The sequence below is a fragment of the Ranitomeya variabilis genome, chromosome 7 (assembly GCF_051348905.1).
Source record: "Ranitomeya variabilis isolate aRanVar5 chromosome 7, aRanVar5.hap1, whole genome shotgun sequence".
NCBI lineage: Eukaryota > Metazoa > Chordata > Amphibia > Anura > Dendrobatidae > Ranitomeya > Ranitomeya variabilis.
Genome location: NC_135238.1, coordinates 196,659,845 through 196,677,185, shown reverse-complemented (window position 1 = coordinate 196,677,185; position 17,341 = coordinate 196,659,845). Strand labels below are relative to the sequence as shown.

At 39.7% G+C, this 17,341-nt stretch overlaps 1 protein-coding gene across 1 annotated transcript in view; it reads right to left on the bottom strand.

The window, feature by feature from the left end:
• The window catches only part of TTN (titin), a 285,913-nt gene that overhangs the window by 31,640 nt on the left and 236,932 nt on the right, over positions 1–17,341 (bottom strand). Inside the window, exon 280 of the mRNA XM_077272621.1 lies at positions 37–17,142. Coding sequence (XP_077128736.1) covers positions 37–17,142 — 17,106 coding nt within the window. The remainder of the gene's footprint in view (positions 1–36; positions 17,143–17,341) is intronic.

Genomic DNA, 17,341 nt, shown 5'->3' with positions numbered 1-17,341 from the left:
TCTTTAATTACATTTATCTATAAATGTTTTACTGACCTGTTATTTTCACACCATCTTTGGTCTCTGCAGGTACTCCAACGCCAAATTCATTTTCACCAGAAATTCTAAAATAGTAAACTGCACTCTCTTGTAGACTGGATACTTTGTATGTAAGACGGTGGCAGTTGTTTGTCACTGAGACCCATGCTTTCTTGCTTGCTTCTCGTTTCTCAATATGATAATTCTTAACTGGTGCCCCACCATCATTCTCTGGAACATCCCAGGTCAGAACAGCAGATTCTTTTGTAACTTCTTTGACAACAATGTTAGAAGGTGGTCCAGGAGAATCAAGAACTTTTACAACAAGTGTAAGTGTTGCAGTGTTAAGAATATTTTGCAAAGTAAGCGTGTACTTGCCAGAATCATTTCTTGTTGCTTTTTCAATGGAAAGTGATGTTTGTGTATTTGTGGTGTCAATGGAAGCTCTTGTTCGCAGGTCAGAGTCTGGTTTACTCCACATGACATTGGGAGTTGGTTTGCCTCTGTATGGAACTGTCATAGTGAATGATCCACCAGCTTTAACAATTAATGTCTTTCTCATTTCACTGTCAATGTCAAATACAGGTTCTTCTTCTCTATCCTTTACTATATGTGGTTCAGAGCTGACACTTGGGTCACTTTGGCCTATCTTATTAACAGATCTAACTCTAAATTGACACTCTGCTCCTGATGTAAGTGCAATTATGGTATATTCAGTACTTCTGACATTTGTTACAGCAGTTGTCCAATCAGTTTCGTCAGATTTTTTGTATTCCACAGTATAACCTGTAACTGGTGAGCCACCATCAAACAATGGTTTTACCCAGCCTATTGTTATACTTGATTTTGTTGAGTCTATAATTTTAGGCTTGGAAGGTGGAGATGGTAAGAAAATTGGATCCACTGCACGGATCAATGGAGAACAGTCACTTGGAGAACTAAGGCCAGCAGCATTTTCTGCATAGACACGGTACTCATATTCACAGCCTTCACGCAGGCCAGAAGATTTTACTCTAAGGTCATATACAGGCTTTTTGTTTACACGTATCCATCTTAGGCTATTTTTCTCTCGTCTTTCAATCACATATCCGGATATTTCACTACCGCCATCACTCTCAGGTCTTGCCCAACATAAGGTCATAGCCTCTTTAGTAACACTGGTAATCTCCAAAGATTTTGGTGCATTTGGTACTGTATAAGGATTCAGTGCCTTTACGGCTTCACTTTCTAATGGTTCACCAACTCCATATTTGTTCACACCCATAACTCTGAAAACATATTCATTACCTTTTAGCAGTTTTGTAATCTTACAAGATGAGGTTCTAAGTTCTGATTCACACACGGTCCAAGCAATACGACTTGTTTCACGCTTTTCAACAATATAATAGTCGATTTCAGCACCACCATTTTCTTGAGGTGATCCCCAGGAAAGTGAGCACTTTTCAGATGTTACTCCAGCAATTTGTAATGGTCCTGCAGGTGGCCCAGGTCTGTCAAGTACTTTGCAATTTACAGCTAAAGATCTTGTTCCTGCAACATTTTGCAATGTTAACACATATTGACCTGAATCTCTTCTTATACAGTCCTTAACTACTAGGACAGTGCTGTTGTCAGTTGACGTGATCTCCACTCTTGCTTTTTCTTCAATATCTTTGCCATCTTTTGTCCAAGATACTACAGGATGAGGGCGTCCTGCAATGTCAGCATTAATTTTAAGGACTTCACCTGCTTTGACAACAACTACATCACGGAATTTTACATCCATCATAATTCTTGGGGCATCCACATCATCTTTGACTGTGATAGGCCCTGTTGTTTCAGATGGTTCACTAAATAACCCAGCAGCATTTTTCGCAATGACACGGAAATCATATCTTTCTTCTTCTGTTAGAGCAGTTACATCAAAGTATGTTTCTTGGATATTAGTAAAGTTACACTTAAGCCAACGTCCATCTGGTAACTCTTTTCGTTCAATTATGTATCCTGTAATTTTTGCTCCACCATCATATTCTGGTTTTTTCCAGGCCAGTGAAACAGTTGTTCTTGTGATGTTAGTAACTTCTGGTTGACCTGGAGGATCACATGGATCTCTTGCAGCAATAGGTTCACAACATTTGCTGCATTTGCCAATTCCAGCAATGTTTTCAGCATATACACGATATTCGTACATCAGTCCTTCTTCAAGGCCTGTTACCTTAAGTTGTGTATCAGGTATTAGACCTTTGTTGACTTTAGCCCAAAGAATGCTGCTTCTTTCTTTTCTTTCCAGGTGATATCCAATCACTTGACTACCACCATCATTTACTGGAGGTTGCCAGCTAACAATCATGAAAGCTTTTGTTGAATGAGCAACACGGGGTGTTCCTGGGGGTCCTGGTGGTTTAAATGGATACTGAGCAATGACTGATGAGCTATCAGAATAATGACTCTTTCCATATCTGTTTTCTGCACAAACTCTGAATTGATATTCTGATCCAGTTGTCAAACGTGCAACCTTAATGGATGTTCTTGCCACTGTTGCTGATACTAATTCCCAGACTGTAGTAGTTGTGTCTCTCTTTTCAACAATGTAGTTATTTATATGACAGCCTCCATCATATTCAGGTGGGCTCCAAGAGAATGAAATGTTGTCTGCACTAACATCATCAATTTTAATTGGTCCTGGTGCCCCTGGCTTATCGAGAACTATTACACCAATAGAAACTGTTGATGATCCTGCACTGTTTGAAGCAATTAATTCATACTGTCCAACATCATCCTTAGAGGCCTCTTTGATAGAAAGAAGGGTAGAGGTCTTTGAAACCTGGACATTTACTCTAGTTGTTTGTTTTAGAGGATGTCCGTCTTTTTTCCAAGATAATGTGGGGGATGGACGCCCTCGAACTGGTATATCAATCTTAAGATCATCACCAGCTTTGACGCTGAAAGTGTTAAATAACAGTTCAATTGTTGGTTGGATTTCAATATCCTTTGCAACTACAGGGACTCCCAGTTGCCTTGGATCACTCTTTCCTTTCTCATTTACAGCAATTACTCTGAATGTATATTCTTCTCCCATTGTCAGTCCAGTAATAGTTGCTTCAAGGGTCTTCACCTGAGTACAAGTGCTCCATTTTTCACTTCCCTTTGATTGCATTTCTACAATGTAACTAGTAATTTTGCTACCTCCATCACTTTCTGGTTTCTCCCAAGATATTGTTGTGCTGTTTCGTGTTACGTCAACAAGACTTACTCTTCCGGGAGGAAGAGGAGCTTCAGATACTTTAACTGGATCAGCAGTACGTGCAGGCAGTCCAACACCATGCTCATTAGCAGCCAAAACCCTGAAGTAATAAATACCTCCTTCTTGTAGTTGTTCTATTTTAAATGTATTTTTGGTGCAATTACTTGTAATAGTTGCATAAGCTTTTCTGGTAGCTTCACGTTTTTCAACAATGTAGTTTGTGATCTTAGATCCTCCATCAATAAGTGGTGGTTCCCAAGATAGCGTCACTGAGTCCTTTCTTACTTCTTTTACTAACAGATTTACAGGGGCGCTTGGTGAATCAAGTACTCTAACATTTACAAATGCTGATTTCGATCCACTGTTATTTTCTAAAGTTAAGTTATATCTTCCACTATCAAATCTGTTCACATTGTCAATAACCAACATTGTATATGAACTGGTAACTTCAATTTGTGCCCTTTCTGTAAGTTTGTCATCTGCTTTTTCCCATTTCACTTCAGGTTCAGGTCTTCCTTTGATTGTAACAAATAATCTCAAGGATCCACCAGCACGAACAGTGACTGTCTTTCTCAAATCAGCATCGAGTTCTATCTCAGGAGGCTCTAGTTTTTCAGCAGCAATTACTGTTCCTGGAATAACAGCAGGTTCTCCTACACCTTCAGAGTTGATGGCACAAATACGGAAGCAATATTCTGCATTTTCTTTCAATTTTGTTACAGTGAACTGTTTGCCTTGTAATCCTGTTGGTGGTGTTGCTGTTGACCATTCATCAGCTGCTGATTCCTTAAATTCAACAACATAACCTGATACTGGTGCACCACCGTCATAAACAGGTTTGCTCCAAGCAAGAGATACGGATGACCTAGATGTGTCTGTTACCTTTGGATTACTAGGAGGACCTGGTGGATAGTTGGCATCACATGCCCGATAGAAAATAGATGGCTCGCTTACTTCTCCAACGCCTGCTGCATTCTCTGCTGAAACTTTGAATTCATAGAAATGACCATCTGTCAAGCCTGTTACTCTAAGTCGCAAATCAGTTAATCTTTTCTTGTTGCATTTCGTCCATCTAATACCATCTTTATCGCGTTTTTCAAGAATGTATCCTTCTATCTCTGCCCCGCCATTATCTTGAGGACGTCCCCATGTTACTACCATTGAATCTTTTGTGATGGCTGATACCTCTGGTGTTGAAGGTGCACTTGGAGGCTTAAATGGATTACGAGCCAGAACTGGTTCAGACTCAAGGGGCTCTCCAATTCCATATTTGTTCACAGCAACAACACGGAAAATATATTCATTTCCTGCTAGAAGTTTGGTGACTTTATAGCTAAGTGCTTGTACATTTGATGCAACCTGTGTCCAAGATAATCTGCTTGTTTCTCTTTTTTCAATATTGTAATGGGAAATATTTGCACCGCCATCCTGGGATGGTGGACCCCATGCCAAGTAGCACTTTTCTACTGTTACACCTGTAACATTTAATGGACCATCTGGAGCCCCAGGGCGATCCAAAACTTTCACTGTAATAGGAATTGATTTTGTTCCTCCTACATTGCTGAGGTTCAAAACATACTGACCACCATCCACTCTAATACAGTCTTTCACAATTAATGTTGTTCTTTGAAGAGTGGACTTTATTTCTGTTCGTGCCGTTGTTGCCTCAATAACTTTTCCATCTTTTGACCAGGTGATATCTGGAATAGGTTTGCCATGAATGTCAGCTTCTAGAACAAAAGTCTCTCCTGCATTTACAACAATAACATCTTTATACTTTGGATCCAAGGATGCCCTTGGTGCATCTACTTCATCTCTTGCAGTGATTGCTCCAGTGCTTTCTGATGGTTCACTAAAGATTCCAGCTGCATTTCTTGCGATAACTCTGAATTCATACCTCTCATCTTCAGTAAGGCCTGTTGCAGTAAATTCTGTTTCTAACACATTTGTAAAGCTGGCCTTCATCCAACGACCATCAGGTAGTTCTTTCCTTTCAACTATGTAACCTGTAATTTTACTTCCACCATCGTATTCTGGTTTTGTCCAGTGAAGAGTGACATGATTTCTTGTAATGACCAGTGCTTCTGGACGGCCTGGTGGATCACATGGATCACGGGCAACATAACACTCTGATACCTTACTAGCTTTGCCAATACCAACAACGTTTTCAGCAAACACTCTGTATTCATATTCTATGCCCTCTTCTAGGCCATTAGTTTTTAATTTTGTGTCTTGAAGAAGAGACTTATTTAGTTTTGCCCAAAGGATACTATTTTTTTCTTTGCGTTCTAAATGGTAGCCCAAAACTTTACTTCCTCCATCATTTACTGGTTCATGCCACTGTACAACCATATGGTCCTTAGAAAGTGATGTTACAAATGGAGTTCCTGGAGGACCTGGTTCTTTGTAGGGATACTGAACAATAACAGCAGAAGAATCAAGAGGAGGACTTTTGCCATATCTATTCTCAGCATAGATTCTAAATTGGTACTCTGATCCAGTTTTCAGTTTTGTCACTTTAATGGTTGTTCTAGCAACTGTTGCTGATACTGTTTGCCAGGAAGTAGTTGTTGTGTCCCGTTTCTCTACTATGTAATTATTGATTTGACAGCCACCTGTATACTCTGGTGCATCCCATGAAAACACAACATAGTTAGAACTAACTTCTTCAAATCGTACAGGTCCTTTTGGTGGACCAGGTTTGTCAAGCACAACAATAGTAATATCTTCAGTTGCTGTGCCAGCACTGTTTGTCGCTGTAACTGCATACTTTCCAAAGTCTTCTTTGTTACTTTCTTTGATGTGCAATACAGTTGATACTGGTGTGTCTTCTACATTAACTCTAGTTGTTTGTTTCAGTGATTGTCCATCTTTAGTCCAGTTGATATTGGGTTTAGGTCTACCTATAACTGGAATTTCAATCTTTAGATCTTCTCCAGCTTGTACATTATAAGAATTAAACATTAGTTTGAAACTTGGCTCGATTGTCAAATCTTTTGCTATTACAGGAATGCCAAAGACTCTTGGATCACTTTTTCCTTTTTCATTGTATGCAAGAACTCTGAAAGAGTATTCCTGTCCTGGGCTCAATCCAGATACAACAGCATTGCATGTTTTTGTCTCTGTGGCTGTGCTCCATTTTTCAACTCCCTTTGGTTGAGATTCCACTAGATAACCTATAATTCTGCTTCCACCATCATGTTCAGGTTTTTCCCATGAAAGTGATACACTTCTTTGAGTTACATCAGTAAGGGTAATTTTGCCAGGTGGCAATGGTGCTTCAGAAGCCTTTATTGAGTCCACTGTTTCTACTGGTAGACCGATGCCATACTCATTCTCAGCCATTACTCTGAAGTAATATATAGCTCCTTCTGTAAGATTTTCAACTTTGTAGCTTGTTTTGTTGCATTTTGCTGTGACATTTGCATACGCTTTTCTAGTTGATTCTCTCTTGTCTACAACATAATTCTTTATTTTGGCACCACCATCAATGAGTGGAGGCTCCCATGTGAGTATGACAGAATCTTTTTTGATGTCTTTAACAAGAAGGTTTGCTGGAGCACCTGGTGTATCAAGCACCTTAACTGTCACAAAAGCAGATTTTGAACCACTGCTGTTTTCAAGTTTGAGAATATACTTTCCAGCATCATTTCTATCAACATTATCTATTGAAAGTTGGGTGAAGTTAAGTCCTCTTTCAATCTGTGATTTTTCAGTAAGTTCTCCATCTTCTTTGGACCAGCTGATCTCTGGAATTGGTCTTCCATTGAATGGTATTTGAATTCTAACATTTCCTCCAGCTCTAACCAATATTCCTTTCCTTAGTTCAGAATCAAGGTCTATTTCAGGCGCCTCCAGTTTGTCTTCTGGTTTCACTGTTCCTGGTACAGCTGCTGGCTCACCTACTCCAGACTTATTTAATGCACATACACGAATCTGGTACTGCTGATGCTCAATAAGTTTTGCTATCTCAAATTTAGTAACTTGTAGTCCTGTCTGTGGGGTGCACATTGTCCATTCTTCATCATCTCCTTTGCATAGCTCTACAATGTACCCTTGGATTTCACTGCCACCATCATAAATTGGTCTTCCCCAAATAACAGTAATAGAATTTTTACTTGTATCCACAACATGTGGGTTTGTAGGAGGCCCAGGTTTGAATACAGGATCAGTTGCCTTGAAGTAAACTGTAGGTTGACTTGCTTCACCAACTCCAGCAGCATTTTCAGCAGATAATCTAAATTCATATTCATGATCTTCTGTTAATCCAGTCACTCTAAATCTCAGATCTGTAATTCTGCGTTTGTTGCACTTAGTCCATCTTATGCCAGCTCTGTCTCGTTTTTCTACAATATAGCCAATGATTTCACTACCACCATCATTATCTGGTCTTCCCCAACAGACTGTCATAGAGTCCTTTGCAATGTTTGTTACTTCAAGAGACTTTGGAGCACCAGGAGGCACATATGGATTTTTCATTAGAACTGGTACAGACTCTAACGGTTCACCAACTCCATACTTATTAACAGCCATGACACGGAAGATGTATTCATTTCCTTCCAAGAGTTTTGTTACTTTTAGAGAAGTAGTTACAACCTCTGTTGCAACAACAGTCCAAGCAAGGCGACTTGTTTCCCGTTTTTCAATTATATAGTGGGAAATATCACTACCACCATCATGCAGTGGAGGACCCCATGCAAGAGAACATTTATCAGATGTAACTCCAGTAACATGAACTGGACCTTCAGGAGGTCCAGGACGATCCAGAACTTTCACTTGGATAGGTACTGATTTGGTTCCTGCAACATTAGAAGCTTGCAAAATGTATTGTCCACCATCAATTCTAATAGCATCTTTGACAATAATGAGGGCTTTGAAATCAGTGTTCTTAACCTCGCATCTAGCTGATTCTTCAATTTCTTTATCTCCCTTGAACCACTGAATTGAAGGAAGGGGTTTACCATGCACATCTGCATCAAGTTTAAATGTTTCACCAGCATTAATGACTATTGTGTCTTTGTATTTTGGATCCATTGAAATTCTTGGTGGTTCTACTTCATCCTTGGCAGTTATTGGCCCAGTACTATCTGAAGGTCTGCTGAAGGTTCCAGCAGCATTCCTTGCAATAACTCTGAAATCATATTTCTCATCTTCAGTTAGTCCAGTTACTGTAAATTGTGTTTCAATTACATTAGTAAAGCTTGCTTTCATCCAGCGTCCTTCAGGCAAGTCACGCTTTTCAACTATATAACCTGTAATCATGCTGCCACCATCATATTCAGGCTTTTTCCAGACTAGAGTTATAGCATTTCTTGTTACAATTATTGGTTCTGGGCAGCCAGGAGGGTCACATGGGTCTCGAGCAACATAGCACTCTGAAATTTTACTTGATTTACCAATGCCAACAATGTTTTCAGCATAAACTCTAAATTCATATTCAATGCCTTCTTCGAGATTGGTGTTCTTAAAATATGTGTCTGGTATGATAGTTTTATTCACTTTTGTCCACATTATGCTGTTTCTCTCTTTCCGTTCAAGATGGTACCCAATCACTCTGCTGCCTCCATCGTTAATAGGTTCATGCCACTGAACAACCATGCTATCTTTTGTAATTGTTGGTGCTGATGGTGTACCAGGAGGCCCAGGTTCCTTGTATGGATATTGTGCTATTACTGCTTCAGAGTCCAGTCCAAAGCTTCTTCCATACCTGTTTTCAGCAAAAATTTTAAACTGATACTCTGTTCCGGTTTTCAATTTTGATACTTTAAGTGTAGTTCTTGCAATAGTTGCTGAAACTGTCTCCCAAAGTGTAGTAGTTGTATCTCTTTTTTCAACGATGTAATTTGTGATTTGACAGCCACCAGTGTAGTTTGGAGGATTCCAAGATATTGTAACGCTATCAGCGCTCACATCATCAAATTTCACAGGGCCACTTGGTGGATCAGGCTTGTCTAGTGTTATAATTTCAACTGATGCTACTTTCTGTCCAACAACATTTGAAACTGTAATTGCATACATTCCACCATCATCCTTATTGGTTTCCTTTATCAGCAATATTGTATGGTGCGCTGTATCTGTAACATTAACTCTAGTAGTCTGCTTGAGAGCCTGGCCATCCTTTGTCCAAGTGACTGTTGGCTTTGGTCTTCCAGAAATTGGAACTTCAATCTTCAAATCCTGTCCAACTTGGACACTGTAATTGCTAAATGCTGGTCGTACATCAGGCTCAATTACAAGGTCTTTGGCAACCACTGGAACAGCAAGTGATCTAGGGTCACTCTTTCCTTTCTCATTTACAGCAATTACTCTGAAAAGGTATTCACCTCCTTGAGTCAAGTTTGTTATTGTTGCTTCAAGGGCTTTAACACGCAGACTCTCAGACCATTTGTCACTTCCCTTTGCTTGCATTTCGACAACATAATTAATGATTTTGCTGCCGCCATCATGTTCAGGTTTTTCCCAAGATAATGATACACTGTTTCTGGTCACATCAACTACTGTTATTTTTCCTGGAGGTTGAGGGACCTCGGAGACCTTCACGGATTCAGGTGTTTCAGCTGGCAAACCAATGCCATATTCATTTTCAGCTGTTACCCTGAAGTAATAGCTGCAACCTTCTTGTAGTTGCTCTATCTTCCATGATGTCTTGTGGCAGTTTGTTGCAACCGCAGCATAGGCTTTTCTTGTGGTTTCTCTTTTTTCAATTATGTAGTTCTTTATCTTAGCTCCACCATCCAATGCAGGAGGCTCCCAGGTTAGTGACACAGAATCCTTGGTGATATCTTTAATTTTCAAATTTACTGGTGCACTAGGTGTATCCAAAACTCTTACACTAATAAAGGCAGATTTGGTTCCACTGCTGTTTTCAACTGTTAGAGTATATTTGCCAGAATCAAATCTATTAACATTGTCAAGCACAAGTGTGGTGAAGCTACTGGTTACATCAATCTGGGCTGTTTCTCTAATATCTCCATCTACTTTTGCCCATTTAACTTCAGGTGCTGGACGTCCTCTAATGGGAATAAATAATCTTAGTGAGCCACCAGCCTTTACATTAACAACTTTCCTCAATTCTGGATCAAGATCAAGGTCAGGTACTTCCAGTTTCTCTTCAACAATAATTGAAGCAGGAATATCTGCATGTTCCCCTACTCCAGCCTTATTCACTGCACATATACGGAATTTATATTCATGCTTCTCCAAAAGCTTTTCAACTTCAAGCCTGGTTTCCTTTATGCCAGTTGCAGGAGTGCAGATAGACCATTCATCTGTACTGATGTCACACTTCTCTACAATATATCCTTGAATTTCACAACCACCATCATAGATGGGCTTGCCCCAAGAGAGGATTACTGATGATCTTGTAACGTCCACAACTTTGGGATTGTTTGGAGGACCAGATTTATAAATAGGATCTGCAGCTTTGTAATATATGGATGACTGACTTGGTTCACTCAGCCCTGCGGCATTTTCAGCAGAAACTCTAAATTCATAAAGATGGGATTCCACTAGTCCAGTTACTCTGAAGCGCAATTCACTGACCAATCGTTTGTTACATCTGACCCAACGTATGCCTTCTTTGTCACGCTTTTCAAGAACATAACCACTTATTTCACTGCCACCATCAAATGCTGGCCTTTCCCAAACAACAATCATCGAATCCTTGGTTACAGCTGTTACTTCAGGAGCTTTTGGAGCTTGCGGGACTACAAAAGGATTCTTTGCAATGACTGCTTCTGATTCAAGGGGTTCTCCCACACCATATTTGTTTACAGCCATGATGCGGAAAATGTATTCATTTCCTTCCAAGAGTTTGGTTACTTTGCAGCTCAGAGTTTGAACATTTGAATCAACAACTGTCCATACTAATCGACTTGTTTCTCTTCTTTCTACAATGTAGTGGTCAACTTCGCTACCACCATCTTGTTTTGGAGGCTTCCAAGCTAATGAACATTTTTCAGCAGTAACACCAGTGATAGTAATTGGCGCTTCAGGGGGTCCTGGTCTGTCTAGTACTTTTACACTCACTGGTACAGATTTTTCGCCAGCAACATTTTTCAGTAGTAAGATATATTGACCACTGTCCACTCTAATAGCTTCTTTGACACTTAGGGATGTGAAAAAGTCTGTTCCTTTTATTTCAAGCCTGGCTGTGTTTACAAGTTCTTCACCTCCTTTAAACCACTGAACAGAAGGAATTGGCTTGCCAAATACATCTGCATCAATCTTAAATGTTTCACCAGCATTCACTGTTATAACTTCCCGGTATTTTGGATCCATGCTTGCACGGGGAGGCTCTATTTCATCTCTTGCTGTAATTGGTCCAGTGCTTTCTGAAGGTTCACTGAATATTCCAGCAGCATTTCTTGCAATTACACGGAATTCATATCTTTGGTCTTCAACCAGTCCAGTAACTGCGAACTGAGTTTCAATAACATTTGTAAAACTAGCCTTCATCCATCGTCCATCGGGTAGCTCTTTCTTCTCAACAACATAGCCAGTGATCTTGCTACCACCGTCATATTCAGGTTTTGTCCATTGAACTGTAACAGAATTTCTTGTGACAATTATTGCCTCAGGACGTCCAGGGGGATCACATGGATCTCGGGCAATGTAGCATTCAGATACTTTACTTGGCTTGCCAATGCCTACAATGTTCTCAGCATAAACTCTATATTCATATTCAATACCTTCTTCAATGTTTGTTGCCTTAATCTTTGTGTCTGCAAGGATGGTTTTATTTAATTTCACCCAAAGAATGCTGTTTCTTTCTTTGCTTTCCACATGATATCCAAGAACCCTGCTACCACCATCATTTACAGGCTCATTCCACTGTACAACCATACTGTCTTTTGTAACTGCGGAAACAAATGGTGTTCCAGGTGGACCAGGAAGTTTGTATGGATACTGTGCAATTACTGATTCAGATACCAAATAGCCACTCTTTCCATATCTGTTCTCAGCTGCAATCCTGAACTGATATTCACAGCCTGTTTTAAGTCGTGTAGCCTTTATGGTTGTTCTTGCCACTGTAGCTGATACAATTTGCCAATTTGTTGTGGAAGTGTCACGTTTTTCTACAATGTAATTGTTGATAGAGCTTCCACCATCATATTTGGGAGGATTCCATGTAAAGCTAATACTGTCAGCTGTAACTTCATCAATTTTAACTGGACCTGTTGGTGGTTCTGGCTTGTCAAGAACAACAATGCTGAGCTGTTCAGTAGCTTCCCCTGCAGAATTGGCAAGTTTCACTGTATACTGGCCAACATCCTCTTTTGAAGCTTCTTTAATTGTTAGTAAAGAAATATTTTCTGAGATTTCTGCATTCACTCTGGTTGTCTGCTTTAATGGTAAATTATCTTTGTGCCATGTCACAGAAGGCTTAGGACGTGCAACAAATGGAACGTCAACTTTAAGGTCTTCACCTGCTAAGACACTGAATGTGTTAAATAGAAGCTTGAACGCTGGTGCAATCACAAGATCCTTAGCAACCACTGGCACCCCGAGTTGTCTTGGATCACTGATTCCTTTTTCATTTTGAGCTGATACACGGAACATATATTCTTCCCCTTGAATCAATCCAGTTATTTTTGCTTCAGTGGTTTTAACAGTAGAGCATGTTGCCCATTTCTCACTTCCTTTACTTTGCATTTCCACAATATAGGCCACAATTCTACTTCCACCATCATGTTCTGGCTTTTCCCAAGATAGAGAAACGCTGTTTCTTGTTACATCTTCCAAAGTGATCTTGCCTGGTGGCAGTGGTCTTTCTGATACTTTAACTGAGTCAGGTGTTTCAACTGGTAAACCAATTCCATATTCATTTTCTGCCAGGACTCTAAAATAGTAATTACAGCCTTCTTGCAACTGATCTACTTTCCAGCTTGTCTTGTGACAATTAGCTGTTATTGTTGAATATGCTTTTCTGGTTGATTCACGCTTTTCTACTATATAGTTTTTTATTTTAGATCCACCATCAATAATTGGAGGCTCCCAAGTTAATGTGACAGAAGATTTGGTAATTTCCTTTATCTTTAGATCTTGAGGTGCCCCTGGAGTATCAAGCACTCTGACGTTAACAAAGGCTGACTTGCTTCCTGAGCTGTTTTCTACTGTGAGCATATATTTTCCACCATCAAATCTGTTCACATTTTCTACAATTAGTAGAGAATAAGAACTTGTTGATTCAATTGTTGCTCTGTCTATAGGTTCACCATTTTCTCTTGTCCACTTAACTTCTGGCGCAGGTCTTCCTTTAATAGGAACAAACAATCGTAATGTGCAACAAGCTCTTATGTTAATAACTTTACGAAGTTCAGCATCCAATTCAATCTCAGGTGGTATCATTCTTTCTTCAGCTTTTGGTGATCCTGGAACAAGCACAGGCTCACCTGCTCCTTCAGAGTTTATTGCATATATCTGTATTTTATATTCCTGATTTTCTTTAAGTCCTGTGATAGTAAAAGAAGTAGCTTTAAGTCCAGCAGAAGGTGTTACAATCTTCCATTCATCTTCTTCAGGAAGGGAAATTTCCACATTGTATCCAGTTATTTCTGATCCACCATCATAAACTGGCTTATTCCAAGCAATTGTAATTGAAGATTTACTTGTGTCTAGTACTCTTGGGTTTCCAGGTGGGCCAGGTTTAAACACGGTATCACATGCCTTATAGAATGGACTACATTGGCTTGGCTTACTAATTCCAGCTGCATTTTCAGCCATTACTCTATATTCATACTCATGGCCTTCAGTAAGACCAGAAACTTTATATCTCAAATCTGTGAGAACTCTCTTGTTGCATTTAACCCAACGGAGCCCTGCCTTGTCACGTCGTTCCACTATATAGTTTGTTATAGGACTTCCTCCATCAGACTCTGGATGTCCCCAACAAACAATCATAGTGTCTTTTGTAATTGTTGTTACTTCTGGAGCCTTAGGTGGATCAGGTGATACATATGGATTAACTGCAAGAGTAGGTTCTGATTCCAAGACTTCTCCAACTCCATATTTGTTTACAGCCATAACACGGAAAATATATTCATTTCCTTTTAGTAACTTGGTGACTTTGAATTTTGTTACTTGGACATCTGTTGCAACACTTGTCCAAGCCAATCTGCTTGTTTCACGTTTTTCCACAATGTAGTGGTCTATCTTCGCACCTCCATCATCTGATGGTGGCAACCATGATAACACACATTTTTCACATGTGACTTCAGATACCGCCAATGGGCCTTCACATGGGCCTGGTCTGTCAAGGACTTTAACATTAAATACATGTTTAGCAAAACCGCCTGGATTAGAAGCTGTAAGCGTGTATGCGCCACCATCCTTTCTTGCAGAGTCTTTATTTATTAATGTTGTTGAGAAATCTGCTAATTTTATTTCTAATTTTGCTGTATCCTCAAGGTCCTTGCTTTCTTTTGTCCAAGACAAGGTTGGAATTGGACGACCTGAAACATCAGCATCAAGTCGGAACATTTCTCCAGCCTTTAGTATAATAACATCTTTAAACTTGGCATCGACCATTATCCTTGGCTCTTCAATATCATCTCTGCAAGTTAAACCATCAGATGGTTCAGATGGCTGGCTAAGAGCACCAGCAGCATTTCTTGCAATTATTCTAAACTCATATTCTGAATTTTCAGTTAATCCACTTACGGTAAACTCAGTATCTAATATGTTACTGAAGTTAGCCTTCAGCCAGCGACCATTGGGAAGATCTCTTTTCTCAACTGTGTATCCTGTGATCTTAAATCCACCATTATATTCTGGTTTTGTCCACTGTAGGGTCACTGAATGTCTGGTAATATTGATAGCTACTGGTTTTCCTGGGGCATCAATTGGATCAAGAGCAAATGTTGGTTCAGAAGACTTGCTTGGTTTACTCTTGCCAGCCATATTTTCTGCCACAGTACGGAATTCATATGCAATACCATCTGTAAGGCCTGATGATTTATATATATTTCCTACCACCAGATTTTTGCTGATTGTCTGCCATAGTATACTGTTTCTTTCTTTTCTTTCAATATGATAACCAAGAATTGGGCTTCCACCATCTGTGACTGGTTCATGCCAGCTGATTGTCATGGAATCTTTTGTAACTGCAATAACTTGTGGTGTTCCCGGTGGCCCTGGAACCTTAAATGGATATGCAGCAACCACAGACTCTGAGTTGAGGGATGGTCCAGTTCCATATCTGTTTTGAGCTTTAACGCGGAATTGATACTCCAATCCAGTTACAAGTTTTGTTGCCTTAAAAGTTGTGCGTATTACTGTAGAAGCCAACTCAATCCAGTTAGTGCTGTTTGTTTCACGCATTTCCACAATATAGTTGCTTATTGGAACACCACCATCATTCTCTGGAGGATCCCAAGATAAAATAACAAAATCAGATGAAATTTCATCAAACTTAATGGGTCCTGCTGGAATTCCAGGAATATCATGAACTTGAACTTCAATTATATCACTTATTTCTCCAACAATGTTTTTAGCTGCTAAAGTATATTTTCCAGAGTCACTTCTTATACATTCATTGATATTTAAGATGGTTGCAGTTGATGTGCGTTCTACGTTAAGTCTCTGAGTTTCTCTGAGAACTTGTTCACCCTTTTTCCATGTCACAGCAGGTTTTGGCCTTCCAAGCACAGGAATTTCAACTTTAATGTTGTCTCCAGCTTTCGCAAGCACAGTCTTATGATAAAGGCCACGTAGGTCAAATTCTGGAAGCATCATCTGTTCTTTAACAATTACTGGTCTGCTTTCCCTTGGGTCACTCCTTCCTGCACTATTGACTGCCATTACTTGGAACACATATTCTTCATTCTCATTGAGATTTTTCACTAGATAGTCCAATGTTTTAACTGTAGCAATATGAGTCCATTGATCAGAACCCTTTCTCTGTGCTTCAATAACATAACCTGTAATTTTGGTTCCACCATCATGTTCTGGTTTTGGCCAGGCAAGACTCACACTGTTCTTGGTAACATCCATGATATTAAGGCTTTCAGGGGGAGGAGGTGCTTCAGATGCTCTTATCGGCTCAGCTGTTTCAGCGGGTTCACCAATTCCAAACTCGTTCTCTGCTAGCACTCTGAAGTAATATTCACAACCTTCAGCTAAATTAGGAATCCTCAGAGAGCATTTCTGGCAGTTGGTTGTTATTGTTGAATATGCCTTCCTTGTAGATTCACGCTTTTCAACTATGTAATTTGTTATTCTGGATCCACCATCTATGAGTGGCATATCCCACTGCAAGGTGATGCTGTCCTTTGAAACATCTCTGGCTTTCAGGTTTAATGGAGGTCCTGGGGAATCCAAAACTTTGACATTAACAAATCCTGTTTTCTTTCCAGCTGCATTTTCAAGAGTCATAGTAAACTTTCCAGCATCATATCTGTTGCACTCCGTAATGATGAGCAGAGAAAATGATTCTGTATTCTCAATGTTGGCTCGGGCTTTGAGTGGAGTGTCCCCTTTCATCCAAGTAACCTCAGGTGTTGGCCGTCCTTTAATTGGTACGAAAATACGAATGCTTAGGCCAGCTCTAACAACAAGAGTTCTTCTTAGCTCAGCATCAAGTTCAAAGTCAGGTGTCTCTTCACGGTCTTTAATTTCAACATCATCAATTTGTGCTGGTTCTCCAGAACCTGCAGCATTAATGGCACGGATACGGAATTTATATTTGCTACCAGGTTGGAGGTTGGCCACAACAAACTCAGTGATTCTAAGTGCTGATCCAGTGGTGTCTTTAACCCATTCTTCTTCTCCTTCTTTTTGGTGTTCCACAATGTATCCAGTGATGTCAAGGCCACCATCATAGTGAGGCTTGCCCCAATGCAATGCGGCAGTAGATTTGGTTGTATCTGTGATTCTTGGATTGGAAGGAGGACCAGGTGGATCTGTAACAAGAATGGAATGCTGAATGTTAAAATAAGGTGATGGTTTGAATAAGCTTTCAGTTCAACATGAAATAACTAATTTGATTTGATATTTTAAGAAAATATACTGCACATTTTACTACATTAGTACATTTTTTATGCACAGATAACATTTTTACCTCTACTGTTATCAAAATGTCTTTCTTTTGCTCATATACTT